This window comes from Asterias rubens, chromosome 6 (genome assembly GCF_902459465.1).
Source record: "Asterias rubens chromosome 6, eAstRub1.3, whole genome shotgun sequence".
Lineage (NCBI taxonomy): Eukaryota > Metazoa > Echinodermata > Asteroidea > Forcipulatida > Asteriidae > Asterias > Asterias rubens.
The window spans coordinates 2,389,927-2,410,216 of NC_047067.1; the positions used below are offsets into that span (position 1 = coordinate 2,389,927).

Here is a 20,290-nt window from a genome sequence, read left to right on the forward strand (position 1 = left end):
CAAAGGTTATGCCAACCTCCTCAACTTCCTCAAGTTTTGCAATTTTCTAAGGACTTGTCAACTTCCTCAAAGCTTACAGACTAACTCAAAGCATGTCAACTTCTATTAAAAGAGAATGCACTCATAGTGTCTAAGAGCATGCTTATTCTTAAAATATTTTTTTTGTTTTACTCCTTTTAAAGTTCTCCAATGCAGCCAAGGTTTATGAGAAGCGTCTGAACCGTGTTAGCGATGCCTGCCGTTGTCTAGAACTAATGGGTGACTACGCCAAGGCCTTGGACCTTCTGTGCAGCAAAGGCTTCCATTCTAAGGCACTAGATGTTGTCGATCGCTACAAAGTTCTAAAGCAGGAGCACTTAAAACTGGGATCAACCAAGCCGAAACATATCAAGCCACCAGGGTAAAACAAAATAAAATTAATTTCACAACTTTCTTTCCACTAAGAAGTTATAGCTAACATATGAAATCATCTTATTTAAGTGGTTGACAAAGAAATGAACCCAATTTTGCCAAATAAGGACTCGATTTGGGCTCTGTATGTAGGATTGGCTAAATTGAATGGAAAAACTGTAATGCGACTGACCTTAATGCAACTGACCATGGTTTTGCCATGTGTACATGTATCTACAAGCTGCTGGCCAAGTATTCTGTTGGAGACTCATGTATAAGACTTGTGTGTTACATGTAGTAAAACTTTCAAAAGTTGTTTAGTTTGAGGAAACTTTTAAAGTGTGACTAGTGTGTTTTTTACGATGTCCTTTTTGTGTAATGGGACTATAATACTGCTTTTAACAATGTTATAACATCCAGAGTACAAAGCCCTAAACATTTCTAATATTATCAATTCAAAGCCTTGGGTGTCAAGTACAAACCCGTCTATAAACTTAGTGGAAAGAATATCTCACATAGAACTTCTAGCACCGAGATCAAGAAATGACACAGAAAAGTGTAATGTGACTGACCCTGGAATTGCCCAAATGTTTTCTTGTTACCTGTACGTCTTACCCCCTTGTGTGTAGTTTGTCTGACTAGGCTGTCTTCTACAAGCCTTGACTTAATCTGACAGCCTCATACTCACTTTACATACATAAACTAGTTTTCCTCCATCTTCTCTGCATATTATTTTGCTTATTTATGTAATATTTTGTCACCTTTATATCTTGAGAAGAGTTGTATGAAATAAATGTTGACTTGAATGGAACCACCGAATATTAGATTGTAGCAGATTTTGAGATCTCAAAATCAAGCATCTGAAAGCACACGAAAGCAGTATGACAAGGGTGTCTTTTCTTCCATTATTATCTTGCAACTTCGACCAATTGAGTTGAAATTTTCACAGGTTTGTTATTTTGTGCATATGTTGAGATACACCAAGTGAGAAGACTGGTCTATGACAATAATTACAGAACGTGTCCACAGCTTTTATGTAAATCCTTCTTGTACATTTTTAGGGCGACGCACTCCTTAGATGAAATGATCTACAAGTCGGCAGACTACCACCACAGGCAGGGAAATGTTGGTCAGATGCTGGACGCACTGGATCACTTGGGTCAGTTTGAGCAGAGAGTTGATTTCCTGCGTAAAAGAGGTCGATTCGATGAGGCTGTGACAATGCTGGAGGAAGCCGGCCGTGAATTGGAAGCCGCAAAGATGCTCAAAGAGCAGGTGAGGTTGGTTAGGAAAGTAAAAGTTCGTGTTCACTTCGGATGAGTTTCAGTTTGAAAAGGAGTTGATAAGCTGTCAATGTTAACTTTCAGTGGTTGAGTGTAACATCCTGTGCATGTACACCTCATTTATACTCTTTATAAACACTCAGCTTTTTAGCTTTTACATATGAAATTAACTGAAATCATTCATATTTGAAATCATGAAAAGAAGCATCTCTACTCAATTTTGTGTTTCTGTGGCGAAGTTTTTGTGAATGATCTTGTTGAAGGCCTGGTTGTATTAATTTGTTTCCACATTGTCCTTTGTTATTGTAGGGCAAGCTTGAGGAAGCCTGTAGCATCCTGGAGTCTTTAGACTATCCAGAGTTTGTTGCTGACTGTCGACTGGGCCAGGCTAAGAAGCTCCTGTTGGAGCCAGAAACCGATGAGCGAAACACAGCTGTTATCAACCTCCTGACTAAGGCAGACGAGCTGTATCTTAGATGTAAGGTTGAGTCTGTTAGGAGAGCAGAGACGCAACTTGTTCTGGGTCACCTCAAGAAGGACGTGGGAAAGGTTCGCGGGGCAAACCTGTATTTCAACAAAGTGTCACACACTGCTGGAGAGTCTGCGTGCATCAGTTTCATTTTGGAGCTAGATCCGCCTAAGGTGTTTCAAGTGAAGAGTCGTCTCTTTACTCCTCTACAGAATCTCCTTCAACTTATCTGCGCTCTTTTTGAATGCAAGACGGCAGAAGAGGAGCGACAGAGACTGCGATGTCAGGAATTCTTCGGTCTTGTACCTGGGGTGGACGGACAGCTTCATATCCAAAGCTGTGAGGGAGCCAGAATCGAAGCCTATATCGGGAAGAAGCTGCTGTCAAAAACAGGAGACGTGGATCCCGTCAGAGCTCACGAGATCATCGCCAAGAAGTGCCTCATTCCACGAGCCTTGGATTGGGTGAGATGGATGCGGAATATCTTGCATGTAGAGCGGAAGAAGCTCAGACAGTGTCAGAAGTACATCATTGGGATGCCATGCACAAAGCCACGCGGAATGTGTGTTAAGCTCCACGAGCCGTACACACACCATAAACTCTTAAATCTCGTCAAGTGCCTTGTCTATTCCATTGAAATTGAGGACATCATGGAGAAGGCGTCCAGGCTTTCCAAGTTCCCATCCGCGGAGAAGCTCACAACCGAGATTCAACAGCGAGACCGGTCGAGATTCAAGCTGTGTAACGATCTATATGAGGTGTTCTTTCCAGAGCACTGTCACCAGAGAATCATTGGGGATTCTTTCAAATCATTGGCGGAATTTCTGAATCTTGTTCAGAGTGCGGTGATAAAAAAGCAGATGAAGGCATTCACTGAAGAGGAACGGAAGAGGGCTAAGGCCTTAGACAAAAGAGCAGGCACCGACTTGTATCGCATGTGCCTTGGAGTCTACCAACTGATCGGCGGAGGAACGAAGGTCATGGATGGCTGGGTGGTTCAAGAAGAGAGCGATTATGTGAAATGGCAAAACAAAGGTGCAAAATATTCCTCGATGGGAATGCATCCGCTCAACCCTCGTGATCGTAGAGGGAGACACATGAGCTACAAAAGACGTCACTTAGATTCTTTCGATTATCTTTACTCCAAGCGTGACGCTCCGGAGTCGTTGAAGGCCTTCTATGGATTCTTTGGGACAATTGCTTATAAAGCTGTCCACCCCATCATGCCGTCAATAAGTAACACAGTCGCAATGATAGAGGCAAACGTAACAATGGTTTTGGCCATCGGGGCCAAATGCAATCACTGCGCCATTGCTGTTCCAGCCAGTTACCTTTCACAAGCTACGTTTTTCGATGCACTTTGCTGCCCACGCCAGGGGCATGTCATGTACAATGCTGTGAACAGTGTCGCCTCGTTCAACAGGCTGCCCTTTTACCATGTAAGGGCTTTGGTTGACCTGATTTGTGGGTCGGGAAAGTACGGTAGATATGTGAACACCTTGGGTGATGCCTTCACTTATCTCCACTTCATCATGTCTGGCGAGGCTGAACGCACTCTAGTTCTTGTTCTAGTGATGCTGTGTAATGCTGGGTTAGCGCTACCCATTCAGGTAGCCTGGGACATTCGTTGTGCTCTTCAGGCGATTGCCCCGTCAGAACATCACCCAGAGAGAGTTGCTACTGCTTTACGAAGCATCCAGGCAGCCCAGAGCCGTCGTGATGCACTTTGTGTTTTAGAAGAGCTGTTAGAAGCACGAGAAAAAGAGTATCTGAGAGAATGTGTGTGGTCTACAAGTATGCCGTCTCGTGGAGCTGTAGGTCTAGATTTCAAGAAGATCAATATCCAGGTTTTTGAGAATGTATACTTTGATTCACTTCCTGATGAAGATCCAACAGTCTTTGTTCTTGAGGGTAAGAGAGTTGAGAGGGGAGAAGATGGGTCCTCTGAGGCAGCACTCCAGGAAGATCTAGGGATGGGATTAGAGGTGTCTGTAGAGGAAGCCGCCAAGGTACAGCGGGATCAGGAGAAACTACAGAAGGACAAAGCCAGTAAGATCATTGTCTCCTTCTTCAGGCGGCGCAAATTGCTACTTCTCGCCTCCATCTTGAGACAACACGGCTGGTGTAAGATCAAAATAGTAGATGCAGTTCAGTCTGGACAAGAGGAAAAAGCCAAAGAGTGGGTCTCGAAACAACTTATTGAGTTCAGCGCACTACGAGTTAGCCCGGCGCTGTGCACAATCTGTAACGTAAGCCTGAGGAGGGTTGCGGAGACAAAACCCGAATTGGGTGCTCAAGCTGAGATGTTGGACGAACGAGAATATGATGACTTGAAAGGTAGGTGGGCTCAAAAATATTAGTTTGATATTTTGCTGAGTAAATTACTTGGTTATTTCGTTGAACAAGTATGTTATGTAATTATTTTTTACCGTCACACGGATTTGTATGAAGGACTGTATACTCAGTACTTCCGAGTTACGTTGAAAAAAATTAAGTTTGTCATATTTGAAAAGCACAATTCAAGTCGCCATGAGTTTTCATTTGGCCGGAAATCTTTTGTCACAATTGTACACTCGGTACTTTCCGAGTTTTCTGAACAAAATCCAAGTTTGTTGTGTTTGAAAAGCACAATTTCAAGTAGCCATGGATTTTCATTTTGTAAGAAATCATTTGTCATTATTGATTTTGTTACCATTTACAGATGGAAGATCAACTCCAGAGCCAAGAGAAGAGATTTCTCCTGAGGTGGATGTTGACGCCTCGGCAGACTTCCCCACTAAAGAGGAGCACGAGGCAAGCCTTCTTCATCAAGAAACACACAGTCACTTTCTTAAGTACGGTGTGATGCTTACGGAGGAGGTTTATCCCTTACTCGCAGGTACGACCTTTGTTTTAATTTTATATGTGGTGTAGATTGTTGAGATCTGGGCCCATTTTCATGTCGCCTGTAAGCACAAAAACTTGCTAAGCAGTGAAAAGTACTGCTTAACAGAAACGGGTTACCAGCCAAAAGTACACTAAGTTTACATTGTTGTGACTAGTGCCCCACTCGGTTTTTTAACTTTGTAGGGTAGGTTTTTTTTACTTTGTAGGGCTCCCTTTAAAGCCTTGCCAGTTGTCTCTGTGGAAATTTATTTTCTCCATGTATTTGAGTTTATGTGTGTTTTTTTTATATAGTCTTGTATTAAATTTATTTTATGTATTTCTTGTTTATAGATAAACATGTGCACAGTGATTCCATTTGTGATCTTTCTGCGTATAAATGGTGTACACATTATAGGAACTTCACTTTCTACCCTGAACAAGCCTTCTGAGCGTTCAAGGTCGATGCTCATTTATTCTTTAATTTTTCTCAATTGCAGCGGTGGAGGGTTTACTGGCTGAGCTCAATTTCCCCTCTCTTCAAGCTGGAGCTACAGAACCAACAGTCGTACATACAGACCTGCAGTACTTCGAAGAGGTATTAGTGGTAGTAGTAGTAGTGGAGCTTTATCTTTGTCTTGTTCCCTTCGTTCAAGTGCAACAATAACTACTGATTCTCAATAAACTAACAAGGAGCCAGCAGACTATTTTGACTTTTTGAATCAAGTCTCTGTTTGGTTACTGTAAGTTGAACAGGAGGAAAATAGAAGAGATTACAATGTGATTAGCATTGAATGTATCGTATCGTTCTTTCTTTGTCTTGCTGTTGCATGCAGAAATTTTCACTGAAGATGGTCTGAAACTTTCATTTTTGTTTCTGATACTCCTCGATTATTTTGACCTTTTGTATTTTTTAAATTCACCCTGCATTACAGAGTCTCAACAGACTTATAACGGATCTCAAAAACAAAATGGCGGAGCTTCAGAAGAAGCGAGCGTTTGAACAACTGCAGGAGCTGCAACATGGAATGGCATTGCTGACGAAAGTGTTCTCCAAAGCTGAAAAAAGATACAAGAAACGCACACAGGAATCACTGAGGGCAGCAGAGGAAAACGAGGGAATTATAGTAACAGCAGGTAAGCAGTGGTTATCAAATGTTTTCTTTTGTTATGTTTCAGGATTTACTGCGACTTGACACCCAGCAGGGTGGATATGTGCGCATATTACAAGTCTTTATTATTACTATTATTTATAGTAAAAACAAATTCCTGGTCCCATTTTCTTTAAGCCTGTGGGCACAAAAACTTGCTAAGCACAGAGTAGTTTTGCTTAGCAAAAAAAACAGGTAACCAGCCAAAGTTACATTCAGTTTGCACATTATGGCTGGTGCCCCACTCAATTTTGCTTTTCTTTGTTCTTCTCCTGCTTATTCTGACTGCATTTTAATTGCTCCTTTCTGTTCCCTCCTATTTCACCTGACTGCCTCTGTTACTGTAATACCTATATGATTGCTTTTGTGTAAACTGATGTTTTTTAATAATAATAATAATAATAATAATAATAATGAAAGCATTTATATAGCGCCCCACAAAGAACGGAGCGCTTTACAATATACAAAGAAACAAACAATGCAAAGACAAAGATACAAACAAAAAACAGTACAAGCAAAAACAAAAAATGGCCAGATTAAACAAATAAATGGGTTTTGAGCATATTTTTGAACCGTTCCAGTGTGTTGGCTTCCCGGATGTTACGGGGAAGGGAATTCCAGAGCCGGGGAGCAGCGGCTTGAAAGGCATGATCTCCTGCGCGTGATTTAGTTTTGGTGATGTGAAGAAGTGTTTTGTCGTACGATGAGCGGGTGGCATAGGCGGATGATTTGAAAGAAATGAGTTCTTGAAGATATGAAGGTGCTGTAGAGTGAATACATTTGAAAACAATGACGAGAAGTTTGAAACTAATCCGGGCTCGAATTTGGTAGCCAATGAAGGCGACGTAACAATGGCACACTCGGATGGTCGTGAGCAACAAGAAAGATTAGTCTGGCAGCCCTATTTTGTAGCCTTTGCAGACGAGTTAAGTCACCTTCATTGGCACCATACAGCAATGCACTTCCGTAGTCAATCCGTGAGAAAATTAGCGACTGAACAGCCAATTTACATGTCTCTTGGTTCATGAAGCGACGGATACGTGATAAGTTCCGGAGATGAAAACTGACACATTTAACGATGGAAGAAACTTGGCCACTCATGCTCAAGGTTTTTTCTTGCACACTGTGGGACAAAGAATGTCAAGCTGTGTTGTGACAAATTGTTGATTGAATAATATACTTGTATGTTTGTTTTGTGTTGTGATTTAACCTTTGAGAAAGACTTAGCAAGGGTCATGACATGAAGGCATTGACGATGTTTTTTAACTTTTATGGCCCAGGTTATTTTGATTGTTAGCAGTTTGCAACAGTTTATTTTTTCTTGTTTTCATAAAAATGTTAACTGTGAACTTTTCTTCCACGTGCCTTTATATATTAAGTAAAAATTTTAAAACCTTGTTGTAATGTGTTCCTGTTCTATACTTTGCTAGTTTTCTAAACATTCAAAAGTGTCTGTAAACGTTTCGCTGTTTTCATTTTTCTTCAGCTGTGTACCTAAGTTTATTTCATATTAACATAGTACTTCTGTTATCTTATAAATTTAGTTCATTTGAAAATGTGTTTAATCCTTTATAATTTAATTCAAGGGCTTTTGGGTTAAGGCCTAACGTTTTAGATGTAAGGCGCTTTTTAAGTTCTATTAATATTATTATTATCATTATTATTATTATTAATATTGTAATATTGTTGACTTTGAAATTATGACTAAAAATAATCAGCAAAAGAAAAAAACTTAGAAAGGGTTAGTGATTTTTTTTGTAGTTTTATTATCTTTGAACCATTGTCTTTTCAGACGACGCGTTGGAAGCAGACATCGCACTCGAGGAGGAAGAGGCGGCCAACGAGGATAAAATCCTACCTGTTGCAGAGCAACCAAGAAACACCAAGGGAGGTCGGACCAAAGGAAAGAAGAAAAGGAGTTGGCAGGGTCGGATGGGGAAAAAAAAGTGATGCTGATCAAAGTTGGGTGCCTTATTTATTTTTTATTACATTGCTTTGACGTTATTGTTCTTTTATTATTATTTTTTTCACCTTGGAGAAAAACTCCAAACTGCTTCGGTCAAAACGTCAGGCCATTTACTTTTGTTTCCGTCTTCATTTATACCACAGATCCTTTTGTCTGGTAAGCAGTTTGCAACCGATATTTCTAAGTTCTTACTTGTAATGACGTTGGAGAAAAGAAGCGTTAGGTGGAAGTGTCGTGGCCGAGCGGTTAAGAGCACAGAATTCAAACTCTGGTGTTTCTGATCAGCAGAGTGTGGGTTCGAATCCCCAGCCGTGACACTGTGTCCTTGAGCAAGACACTTAACCATTGCTACGTCCTTCGAATGGGACGTAAAGCCGTTGGTCCTATGTGTTGTGTTACGCATGTAAAAGAACCAAGTGCACTTAACGAAAAGAGAAGGGGTTCGCCCCGGTGTTCCTGGTTGTGGCTGCTCTATGCGCCGTAGCACCTTGTGCTAAATAATTGGGTCTCGGAATTCATCACTGCAATTACCTATCATTCTGAAAGTTTGTATATACTCAGCGCCTTGAGTACCTTGTTAGGTAAATATGTGCCCTAAATAAGACTTCGATATTATATTAAGGACTATTTCTTTAGAGCTAGTCTACATTTTAGGACAAGGGTCCTCTCGGGAGTCTGGTTAATTCATTTTTTTCTTTTCGTCAACAAAATCGAGTTGACTTCTCTCATAATAGTCCCCCCCCCCCAATATTGATCACTACATGACATGTTTTTTTAAAGCCTTTCGGTTAACAGTATTGTCCAAGGCCCACACTTTGTGTATCACAACTGATACATAAAATAACAACCCTGTGAAAATTTAGGCTCAATCGGTTATCGGAGTCAGGAGAAAATAACGGGAAAACCCACAATTGTTTCCGCACTTTTTGCCGTGTCACGACATGGGTTTAAAATAAATCCGTAATTCTCGATATCGAGAATTGATATTGTTTTAATGCTTTCTCAAAAAGTAAGGTATTTCATGGAACAATATTTCAAGAGAAGTCTTTCACCATTACCTTCTGTAAACCCTGTAAGTAATTTGTAAATCTGTGAACTTTTAATCTTTTTTTCTGTACCGAAAGTGTCCAATGGCTCGAAGAGATTTGACCAAGACGTTTCTGTAAACTCTTCTTTCAAGCGTGTTTAGTTACCTTGAAGCAAAGGTTTGCCTAATTATGTTATTTTCTGAAAAAAAAATAATTCAGATTCAATGTGGGATAAGGGACTTACCTTTCTATTGTTCGTTTTGTTTCCAATTTTCATTTCATATAGCACTATATAAGTAAAGAAGTTCATTTTTGTTGTATTGTTGGCCACCAAAAAGTCTGTGCCATGTTTTATTTTCTATCATCAGAAAAAGAGGAAATACAAGTTTGCATCCCCATAATGCGATTTCTCTGCTGCAGTTATCAGGTTGTATCATAAACTTTGGTGTGATCCTGACTATACAGCATTTAGACATTGAATGGCTTCTGACTGGCACTCCCGAACAAAGCTATCCACAATATATGAAGACAGCCAACATAAGATCTTGATAGCTCAGTTGGTATATAGCCGGCATGTTGAACATGAGGTCTTAGGTACAAACACCAATTTAGTAAATTTTTCTTTGTTTTCAACTGAAATATTTAAAGACCAAATAACAAAAGCCATGAACTTTTCACTTATTATCTCCATTTGAAGTAAAATAGGAGAAAGTTTACCTAAATGATACATTCCATTCAGAGAAAAAAATATCACTTTATTTAAAGGTGAATATTCACCTGTCGATTAACCAAAAACAATTTGTCACCTCTAACCTTTGACCTAGCTGCATATATAATGAGCTCTGTAAACAATAGAGCGACCCAATGAGCTTGGTCCCTTAACGCATCCAATCACAGCTTCAATAGCATGCCTAAAATGTCATTAAAAAAACCCCTTCAAAATATACTGCTTCTGTTGTGGGTGGCTGCAATGTTTAACTTGGGGTTGTGTTTTTACCAAAGAGAAAGTGAGTAATTTATTATCTATTCAAAATGTGATTGATTTTGTTACCAAGCCAATTTTTTCCTGTGAAAATTTTTTTTCCTGGTAGAAACAACGTAAATTTGAAATATTTTGAGATGCCTTATTTTGCCAACATCTTTTTTTGTTTTAAATGGTTTTACATTTAGAAAAAAAGATTGGCCGATTTTTTGTTTTCCTTTTATTTTTCGGGGGGGGGGGGGGGGTGTAACCTTTCTCATTGGGCAGACAGAATGTCAGCATCATATGATTGATAATTTCACTGTTAATCAATGCAGCTGATTAATGATCAATATATATTTTTTAATGAATTATGCTTTACCATATATTTTTCTAAGTAGTCAACTTTTATTATAATCATTCCAGAAAAAAAATGAACATCTCAGATTTGACTTTTCTTGAAGGTCATCAAACATGAACGTGAAAACATTCCTCTTTTGTTTAACTGGAGTTTGTGATTTTGCTTTTGAGGTGTTATTTCTCTTAGTGTCTGTCAAATAAAAACCAAATTTGACTGACTTTATTACTTGTTTTTTGTTAGTTTTACAAGACAATATACTTAGTGTTTGTTATTACAATGAAATCCTTTATTCAAGATGCGGTTACTTAATAGTATTAACCTAGTGTTAGTTGAACTTTGACCAACTTGCTTTGCCAAAAGTGTTTAAAACATTTCTCTAATATAGGTTTACATTTATTAGCATGATAATCAAATAGCCATTGCTGCATTTCCATTATTTTTATCAACGATGTTAAGAGACCACGACTGGATGAGGCAGACTTTGCCCTTTTTTCCCCTTTGAGCAAAACCATAAAAACAATATCAAGCGTACAATGCTTTGCGATACATTGGTGATATGCAAAGAAATCACTTTGTTCTGAAGTGAAACTTTTTGCAAGATACAAATGAAACAAAACATACTGTGTTTGGCCATTTCAAGTTTATTGATAATATGCTACCCTGGGAATCATTGAAGTTTGTGGATTACTCGGGACTTGTTAATCCAAGCAGTTCTTATTCAGGCCTGCAGCACCCATTCCCACAAAGTCGGATAACTTTCGGAATATGATTTTGGAAGATTTTAGGTCATAAGTGTTTTAATTGAAGTTCTATTCCCAGCTAGGGTTTTAATATTAAGTGTTAACATTTTCTGGGAAGTACATGTATTGTGTTTTGAACTAACCCTTTCATGCACCATGTGATTAATTGATCATATGAACACATTAAATGTTTATTCTGTTCTTTTTTCAAAATGGCAACGCACCTAAACAGGTCACAATGGGTGAGTTCGTTTAGCTTCCCCAGGTCGACCCCGTTGTGTGGCGTTTTTTTTTTCCCAGAACGAACGTGTGCATATAATGCATACCCACGTTAGTCCTAGAAAAAAAAACCTGCCACACACCGGGGTTGACCCAGGGAAGCTAAACGAACGCACCCTATATTGGGTGGCATGGTTGGCTTGTGTTGGTTGGCTTGTGCGTAAAGCCTCTCACCAAGTTGACCCCGGTTCGATTCCCGGCCAGGGCCATATGTGAGTTGAGTTGTGCGTTGGTTCTCTGCTGTGCCACAAGGGTTTTCCATACCATCCGGTTTCCCTCCCTCGGGCAAAAAAATCAAACACTTTCGATCTTGGCTGTGCTCCGTGGTCATATTGGGTTGATGTGCCCTTGCATGCCTGCTTCTCGAACACGTTGTAGCTGCGTCCTTCGCAATTCAGCTCTTAGCTACAGTAAGGATGATTAGCCCCCAAATTATTATTATTGTCATGATTATTATAATATACCACTCTCAAGAGTTCTCTTTCTGGTTGTGCAATGGTTATGTTTTGTTCTACAACTATTTTTCTAAAGGGATTTAAACCGCTCAGTTGGCACATGAAAGAGTAAGACTTTTCAGAGATGTAAATCTCATAAACTATCCCAAGTCAAAATATCCCGTGGACGAACTTGGTTTCTCCTGGGGTGGAGAAGGATGGGTGGGCCAAGGGGTGAGAGAAGAGTTTGCCTTGAAAAATAATGGGTGCGTTCGATTAGCTTCCCTGGTCATGCACCTGGGGGCTGACGAACGCAATATCGAACTTAAAACTTGACTCATGGAACTTAACCGCATGAAATAAAGCATGACTAACAAGAAGAGGGTAGGTGTTTCCATTATTGGATACATGTATTTGTTATTGATGATTGAAATACTCTTATTGATTTATCAGGTAATACTAACAACTTATTGATAATTATACATGTAGTTGAAAAAAGAAAAAAAAAACATGCAATGAGCATACAAGTTTACATTATTGTACTTTGATGTTTTTTTATTTAACAGTTAAGTTTTGATTCCTGCATAATGCAAGGAGAATTACATTTGCTAATGGCTGTGAGGTTTGGCTATGGCTCAAGTGGTTCAGCTATAGCCAAGGCTGGTGATTCAGCCGAAGCTGAGGATTGATCCAAACCTCACAAACAAATCAATTAAGGTGACAATCTTTGTTCATGTGTTAACAGCTTTATCAAATTGAAAGTCGATCTTTGGTTTTCACGGAGTGGAGGTAGTAGCAACATCATGGACAGGCTCAGACGGGTTTGAATGAAAAAAGTGTTCGTTTAAGATGAGCCAGCTCAAAAATATTGGCAACCATCCCGTCCTGCAATTACACGTAGTCGCAACATACTTACAATGAGGACGTACTATGAACGGAATTGCCGTAATTAGATCATGGTGTGGTCAGCTTGTAGCACGTTAATTTCATTCACAGGCATTACCAAAAGTTAACTGACTAGGATAAAATTTTAGGCTTTTTCTGGCAAAAGCTTTGAGTTTGAGCAAGACTAAACCCATTTAAAGATTTTTTTTAGGACGAGTTCGGACATTTTGAGAACTAGTCTATTGTGGTCCAGCCTTTACATAGACTGCCATTGATGAGATCAAACGGTTGAAATGAGTATCCTTTCTGTACACCCAACGAGGGCGCTACATAAGCTTCTGCTTGAGACATCCAATGCAAGACTCATCACCGATGTAAAAATCAAAACGAGTATAACCACCGACGATACCGACTTCTTGGTCTCTGTAATCACGATGCTGTGTCCACATTAACTTCTTGAGTCATCTTGAATAAGTTCATAACAGATGCTTTGTATTCCTCGAGGGTATTGTGAGTCTCCTCGGTGTTCTTGAGAGTGGTCACAGCATCTCGATACCTTGAGATCTCGGGAGATTTCAAATACTTCAACTCTTCCTCTGGGCTTACGTCTCCAGCCAAATTATTCTGTAAAAACAAGAGACAAGATGTTTAAAAGCTGGAAACTAGTTAAAGCCTTGTTCATGCTTCATGTGAATGTGAATAAAGTACAAATTTTGACATCACAAATTTGCCAAAAATAATTCGCAACAGGTGAACTGTGTTCAACTCCTGCAAAACATTCGCTACAAAAACAACCCTGATGAGCAGACATGTGTAAAAGCTGTTAAATGTACAATCACATGTACATATTAATTTTAATTTTGGTTTTTACCCATACACCGATGTGTGTTAGCACTGTATACTCAGTACTTTCCCGAGTCCTGTGAAAAAATATCACAGGCATGTTACTCGGGTGGGATTCGAACCCACGACCCTTGCAATTCTAGAGCAGTGTCTTACCAGCTCTAGAATTGCAAGGGTCGTGGGTTCGAATCCCACCCGAGTAACATGCCTGTGATATTTTTTCACAGGACTCGGGAAAGTACTGAGTATACAGTGCTAACACACATCGGTGTATGGGTAAAAACCAAAATTAATATTCTTTATCCCCGATGCAAATTTAACATCTATCACATGTACATACCTTATTCTCTATTCTTGCGAGTGTAGTGATGGCCGAGCGTCGTGATTGGCTGAGATCCCAGACATATTCTTCCATGTCGTCTTCTGTAATATCAGTCTCCCATGGCTCTGTTATCTGCAGTCAACCAATCAAATTCAAGATATTACTATTACACATTAACAGGATTGTTCTTGGGTTTGTTAAACATATTTTCCCGCAAACTGAAAATCCAATTGAAATCAATCAACTGCACAGGTTGTGTACGGTGGCACAGCTATGCACAACACTAACTGTTCACTGTAGATGTCTGTACTGTGTAGATGCACTCACCACATGATATCACATTGCAGGCTGGCATAGTTAATCTACTATAATTCAAAACCACTGTGGACATTATTGGATGGTCAAACAGTAGGAGGGTTGACTGTGTACTGTGTAGATGCATTCTCGACATGATATCATACTGCAGGCTGGCATAGTTTATCTATCCTTCAAAACCACTGTGGACGATATTGAATGGTCAAACAGTAGGAGGGTTGACTATGTACTGTGCAGTGTATTAACCCAATGATTTCATATTACAGGCTGGCAAAGTTTATCTATCATTACCACACAAGTGATGATATTGAGTAGTCAGACAGTAGGAGGGTTAATCTTGAACTTTGTATTCCCCACATGCATTCAAATGTTATCATATTGTAGGGTGTCATACAGTTGTCTACCATTCAAATCCATAATGGATGATATTGAATGGTCAGAAAGTAGGAGGGTTGAAGGAATAAATTATCAAAGTAAGTGACCAAGATTTCCAATTATGTGACGTATCTTGGACGCTTTCCTTTTCCCCATAAATAAGTCTTCCTAAAAGCTGATTGGATGCACTGCTTACCCAAGCTTCATGGAATAAAACAGTGAACAGGTACATTGCATAGTCGTAGTTCTGCTTCTTAACTGGACACCTATTTATAAGGAGAAAAAATACAGATGAAGATTAGTGTTAGGAACAGATTTAAAAGTGTTTTTCCCCCAAAATAGTTAAGTTGATAAAAGTTCAAACCTTAGATCTGTGTATTTTGCACAAAGTGAAGCAATTATCTGATAACAGACGTACATGTAGATCATGAGACAGCTTTGCACATCTCATTTTTAACATAAACATCGTTTCTGAAACGCACACTGTTTTAAAACAAATGAGATCTGAGGTTTGAACTTCAAAAAGTCATCCTCAGTAATATGATTTCATCCGATGATCTTTGAAAAAACAAGAATGATGCTGACGCCCCTGTTAAAGCTGCTGAATATTGTGGATTGTCTTTGACTTGTGGAACCTTGTAAGAATCTGGTCTTTGTACTCGCCTATGACCTATCTGTCACCAGCGTCAGTGTTTTGGTCTTTGTACTCGCCTATCTGTCACCAGCGTCAGTGTTTTGGTCTTTGTACTCGCCTATCTGTCACCAGCGTCAGTGTTTTGGTCTTCTCTGGTCTTTGTACTCACCTATCTGTCACCAGCGTCAGTGTTTTGGTCTTCTTGTTGTATTTTGTTCCAGCTAGTTGTATCAACTTCCAGCGAGCGTGTTTGTCTAACGGCAAGTCTGCCAGTTTAACCTACAAAAAATGAAATTATTTGATTATCTCAATTCTAAGGAAGAGAAGAAACCGGTCTGAGCCTGGCTTTGTGGTGATCTTTAAAAGTTAGAATTTTGTTTAACTGTTGTGTATTTTTAAATTATATTGCTTTTTTTGCTAATGTTTTTTAATCTGCATTTTAATGTTTCTTTGACTGTACAGCGCTTTGAAACAGTGTTAAAGCGCTTTATAAATGCAATTAAGCTAAGTTAAGTTAACCCCTTAGAGTCCCAAATCCTTCGATATCCAATCGCCAAAATGATGGATTCAGAAGGACTGGCAACAAACGCTAGAAGCAACACATACCCTATGCTTATTGGTTATTTTAATTGATTAATTACGTACAGGTAGTATCATTGCTCTTGGCCTTGGTGCCCCTTCCAAAGTTTCCCATTGACTTAAAGATTTTCCAAGGGAAGTGCCCTTTTCAAAATGAAAATGGCCTTGCCCTTTCGGAGATGTAATTCCAGGCTTTCCTTACCTTCAATGTGACAACTCTTGCATCAGGATGTCTAAGGGAAAGTCCGCTGAATACATAATCTGACGTCTCGACCTCGACAGGAAAATGTCTCTGACAATCCGCATGGGTCTCAAGACCTTCTGGCCACTCGGTGCACAATTCTAAGAAAACCACATAATTTATCTTGACGTTATAATTTAAAAACAATTTTGTTTTTTATTAACAGAAGAATTTGACGGAATGCAACTTGGGTAAAAATGTACTTAAACAACTATGACTAAATAATATGAGGCTATTACATTTGAGAGCATTTGAAAAAATGCACAAAAGGAAACAATTCAATACAAAATGTTTCCATTGTCAAACATCCTCACTAAGGATCCCACAAAACTATGAGCTAATGCACCCAAGATTTTCCAGGTTTTGTCTTGAGACACTACATTTACCAGAAGCATAAACACCATTCTGCGTTGTCTCTGCTCTCTTCTCATTTGGCTCTTATACATCCGAATCCAAACCCAAACTTAGACGTTGCGAGATACACAAAGAAATGGCCGTAAATTAAAATAAAACTTTCCCAAAGATGTTGCTGAAGTAACAAACCTTTAAGTTCTGCACAGTGTTTCTTGATTGCAGGTGGTGTCAAATGTAGAAAGTTGGGAATCTAGTAAACAAAGAAATGAAAATCTAGGGTTAGAGTTTTGCATAGGGATAATGTGCTAGCCCAAAGAAAATATTTCGTTCATTGGCGATTGTACATGTACGTGTTTGCTACCGAACTAAAACAAATGCCACACAAGATCTGTCGGACAAGACCTACATGTCCTTTGTGTTTCCACCTTCTTGTGGTCATCTTCTTCCCTCAAACCCCTGGCTTTTTGCTGTGTGCTTTTCCACTCTCTCTCCCTACTTGAGTGCCTCCCTTTGACTGCTTCTGTTAGTGTTACATCAGTATACTTGTCTATGTGTGTTGTGTTGTCAATTAGCTTTCGAGAAAGACTCTGCTAGGGTCGTAAACGTCGGACCATTATCTTATTTTGTTTGCATTTATATCAAACATCCTTTAAAGGCAGTGGACACTATTGGTAACCTCAAAATAAGTATTGGCACAAAACCTTACTTGGTAACGACTAATGGGGAGAGGTTGATGGAATAAAACATTGTGAGAAACAGCTCCCTGAAGTGACCTAGTTCTGGAGAAAGAAGTAATTTTCCACGAATTTGATTTCGAAACCTCAAGTTTAGAACTTGAGGTCTCGAAATCAAACATCTGAAAGCACACAACTTTGTGTGACAAGGGTGCTTTTTCTTTCATAGTTATCTTGCAACTCCGATGACCAATCAAGCTCAAATTTTCACAGGTTTGTTATTTTATGCATATGTTGAGATACACCAAGTGAGAAGACTGGTCTTTGACAATTACCAATAGTGTCCACTGTCTTTAATTTGGTAAGCAGTTTACAACAGCTCTTTATTTTATTCGGAATAACAAATTAATCACACACCAAGCAGAAGGTGCCTCAGTGATACACATTCTCCGATCTCAATCAACTATTTTTTTGCAGACAACATCACATCTATTAGACTTTACTCAGTCCTTTTACCTTGAGTAGTTCAGCATTGCCGTATTTATGAGGTGGGATTCCTCTCTTGACTGGGTAGCCCATCCTGATTGGTAGAGGGACTGCTGACCACTTGAAGGGTGCAGCAGTGGGATACACATTGCTCCAGTCCTGGTCTTCTTGCATTCTTGACTCTCGTGGTTGCGGTAACTTCATTACAAAGAAAAGGGATCACGTCATTCAAGGCTTATGTGTGTTAACACTGTATACTCGGTAACTTCTCCAAGTTCTGTCACAGACAGAACCCAAGACCTTTGCTAATCTAGACTTAGAAATGTGAAAGAACTCTCCGATATACACTATCTATAAACTGTTTTGGTGTTAAACCATGGTTAAACAAAGAAAAATTAACTATAAAGCAGAATTTGAATAGTTGCCTCCGGATTAAGTTGCCGGGGCTCTACCAACAGAGCTATCTAGCCCTATGTTGTGGGTCTCCTTATCGTGTCGATATATTTGTTCGAGGGGCCAGTCAGAAGCCATACAACAGTAAGCAAAACATAAATTGCACAAACAGTCTCTACTTTCTCAATTATTGGTCAGAAACTGAATACGCTGACAGGTCCAGCTTTAAGTGTAATCTAATATTTATTGTTATTAATGTTAACAAACTTACTGGCTCTCGTCGTCTAAGTTTGTCCTGCATTAAACGCATGGCTTTACCCCGCATAGATTGCTTAGATACTCCTGCAAGAAAGGAGAAATACAAACTTTTGCATACAAACTGTCTACATACAACAAAACAGGATATACAATACAGGATTACACTTACAGTTGCACTTTAATACCGAGCAATCTTTGTATGGAATTTCTTTTAGGAATGAACATGGTGGAAAATCTTATGCTTTATTTTTTAATTAGCTAGCTAGCATGGTTAGTATAGTAATATGTAGTGTAGATTCATCCGCTCAACTCAACTTATTTAAACTCATGTTAGTTAAGACAGTTTTTATTTTATTGTTTCAATAATATCAACAAAAATAGGCAAGATAGAAGATTGGCTCTGCTCCAGATTTATGTTTATTTAGTTAAACCATTCTTCTGTGAATAATTGCCATTCAGTTCAGTTCATCGGTCAACTCCGATTGTCTTAAAGTTGTATAGTTGTATGTAGATTGTAATTCATCAGTCAGTGTACGTTGTTGCTTGCTTTGCCCAGGCCCTTGTTGTTAAGAAATTAACTAGCTTTATTTGTTTATTAAGTTTAAAATGCTAGGTACACCGGTACCGTAGGCGTAGCCGTAGAGACTCATCTTGAGTTTAGTTAATAACAAAATTAATAAAACAAACATGCATACGTTCTATTTCGGAATCGACATCTGGTAGGGAAGTTGACACAATAGACCCATAATGACTCGCCTTTCTGCTCGACAAATTTCCAAGGAATGATGATGCCGGTAAAACCATGAAACTGTGGCGATGAAAGCATCGACCACACATCAAATGCCGGTACATGGCGGCTGCCATTTTGTAAAGTCCTGATCTTGGCATCGAGAGGGCGCCCTTCAACATTTTGTAAATTCCGTAGACCCGTTTCAGTTTTTTAACAATGTTTCGTGATTGTTTGTGTTTACTTGGATTAAAAAGCAAAGGCTAATTTCAAAAGATATAGGCCGACAACTATATAATGCCAAACGAAGAAAAGAAGAGGGTGGACACACCCTAAACTCCATTCAATCTGAAAATATTGTTGACCAAACACATACAGCTGGTTTGGTTGGGATTATTGATTAAAAAAATGATTTGATGTTGCATCAGGGTGTTGCAAGGCCGGACATCATCATTAGTCGCACGTCCGCCACGTGCACGTAGCCTCAACTGTTACGCTTAATTTTGTGTTATGTTGCGTAATACTGTTCTGTTTGGATGAAATTGCCATTTACAATAAAACCGTGGCAATAAAACCGTGGTAGTACATAACTTCTATTCACTGCTGTCCCTAATTCAAGGCTCTACTTTTTTGCAATTATGGCCGACCGTTCAAGGGGCCGAATATTCTGTTGGTCGGGTTGGCGCAGTGGTATCTTTCCTCACCTGCCACCTCAAAGACCCCGTACCAATCACGCCAGGGGCACCATCGTGTCTTCGGTTTTCAAGCCCATTCATGCTTGCGTGGAATTTTCCTAGGATAATAATCTCTGGGGTTTTCCTCTCACACATAAGAAGCAGAAACTTCTTGTCTTGTCTTCTCTCCATTTGGGTTATTGGCTATGCATGAAGTTCCTTTTTTTGAGAGTCTTTGGCTTCATTCACAAGCAGATTATGAAGTGCAAATAAAACGCATGATGACGTAACGATACAGCCGTATTATAGCCAAAGCCGTATAGTAGCCAATTTGGACACGGCTACTAGTCTTTCAAAACACAACTTAGACCTGTATCTAACACCCTTTTTGGTAATTTTTAAAGACCATTCTCACTTGGTGAGAACATCCAACATATTGCATACAAACCTTTTGATTTTTTTGTCATTGAAGTTTGCATAATATTGGTGTGCTTTCAGATGCCTAAGAAAGCGTTTAGCCCAAAATACTTATTATTTGAGTTAAAAGTTACCTTTTTTTACATTATACTATCATCAGCCCCATTGCTCATTACCAAGTATACTAAC

At 39.2% G+C, this 20,290-nt stretch overlaps 2 protein-coding genes across 4 annotated transcripts in view; one reads left to right on the forward strand and one right to left on the reverse strand.

The window, feature by feature from the left end:
- Window positions 1-8,402, forward strand: part of LOC117291853 (TPR and ankyrin repeat-containing protein 1-like) — a 51,083-nt gene extending 42,681 nt beyond the window's left edge. For all 3 annotated transcript variants that reach the window (XM_033773784.1, XM_033773787.1, XM_033773785.1), the window contains 7 exons: window positions 183-400; window positions 1,452-1,665; window positions 1,983-4,479; window positions 4,844-5,020; window positions 5,505-5,602; window positions 5,940-6,141; window positions 7,948-8,402. In XM_033773784.1, the coding sequence (XP_033629675.1) occupies window positions 183-400; window positions 1,452-1,665; window positions 1,983-4,479; window positions 4,844-5,020; window positions 5,505-5,602; window positions 5,940-6,141; window positions 7,948-8,105 (3,564 nt within the window). In that variant the 3' untranslated portion in view covers window positions 8,106-8,402. The remainder of the gene's footprint in view (window positions 1-182; window positions 401-1,451; window positions 1,666-1,982; window positions 4,480-4,843; window positions 5,021-5,504; window positions 5,603-5,939; window positions 6,142-7,947) is intronic.
- Window positions 8,403-11,858: 3,456 nt separating this feature from the next.
- Window positions 11,859-19,182, reverse strand: LOC117291711 (28S ribosomal protein S35, mitochondrial-like). Its single transcript, XM_033773571.1, has 9 exons — window positions 18,979-19,182; window positions 18,297-18,367; window positions 17,663-17,830; window positions 16,662-16,722; window positions 16,080-16,219; window positions 15,468-15,577; window positions 14,861-14,930; window positions 13,993-14,106; window positions 11,859-13,433 (listed from the first exon to the last, which is right to left on the reverse strand). Exons 1-9 carry the CDS (start codon window positions 19,169-19,171, stop codon window positions 13,239-13,241), a joined length of 1,122 nt encoding a protein of 373 aa, XP_033629462.1. The 5' UTR covers window positions 19,172-19,182; the 3' UTR covers window positions 11,859-13,238.
- Window positions 19,183-20,290: the final 1,108 nt, after the last annotated feature.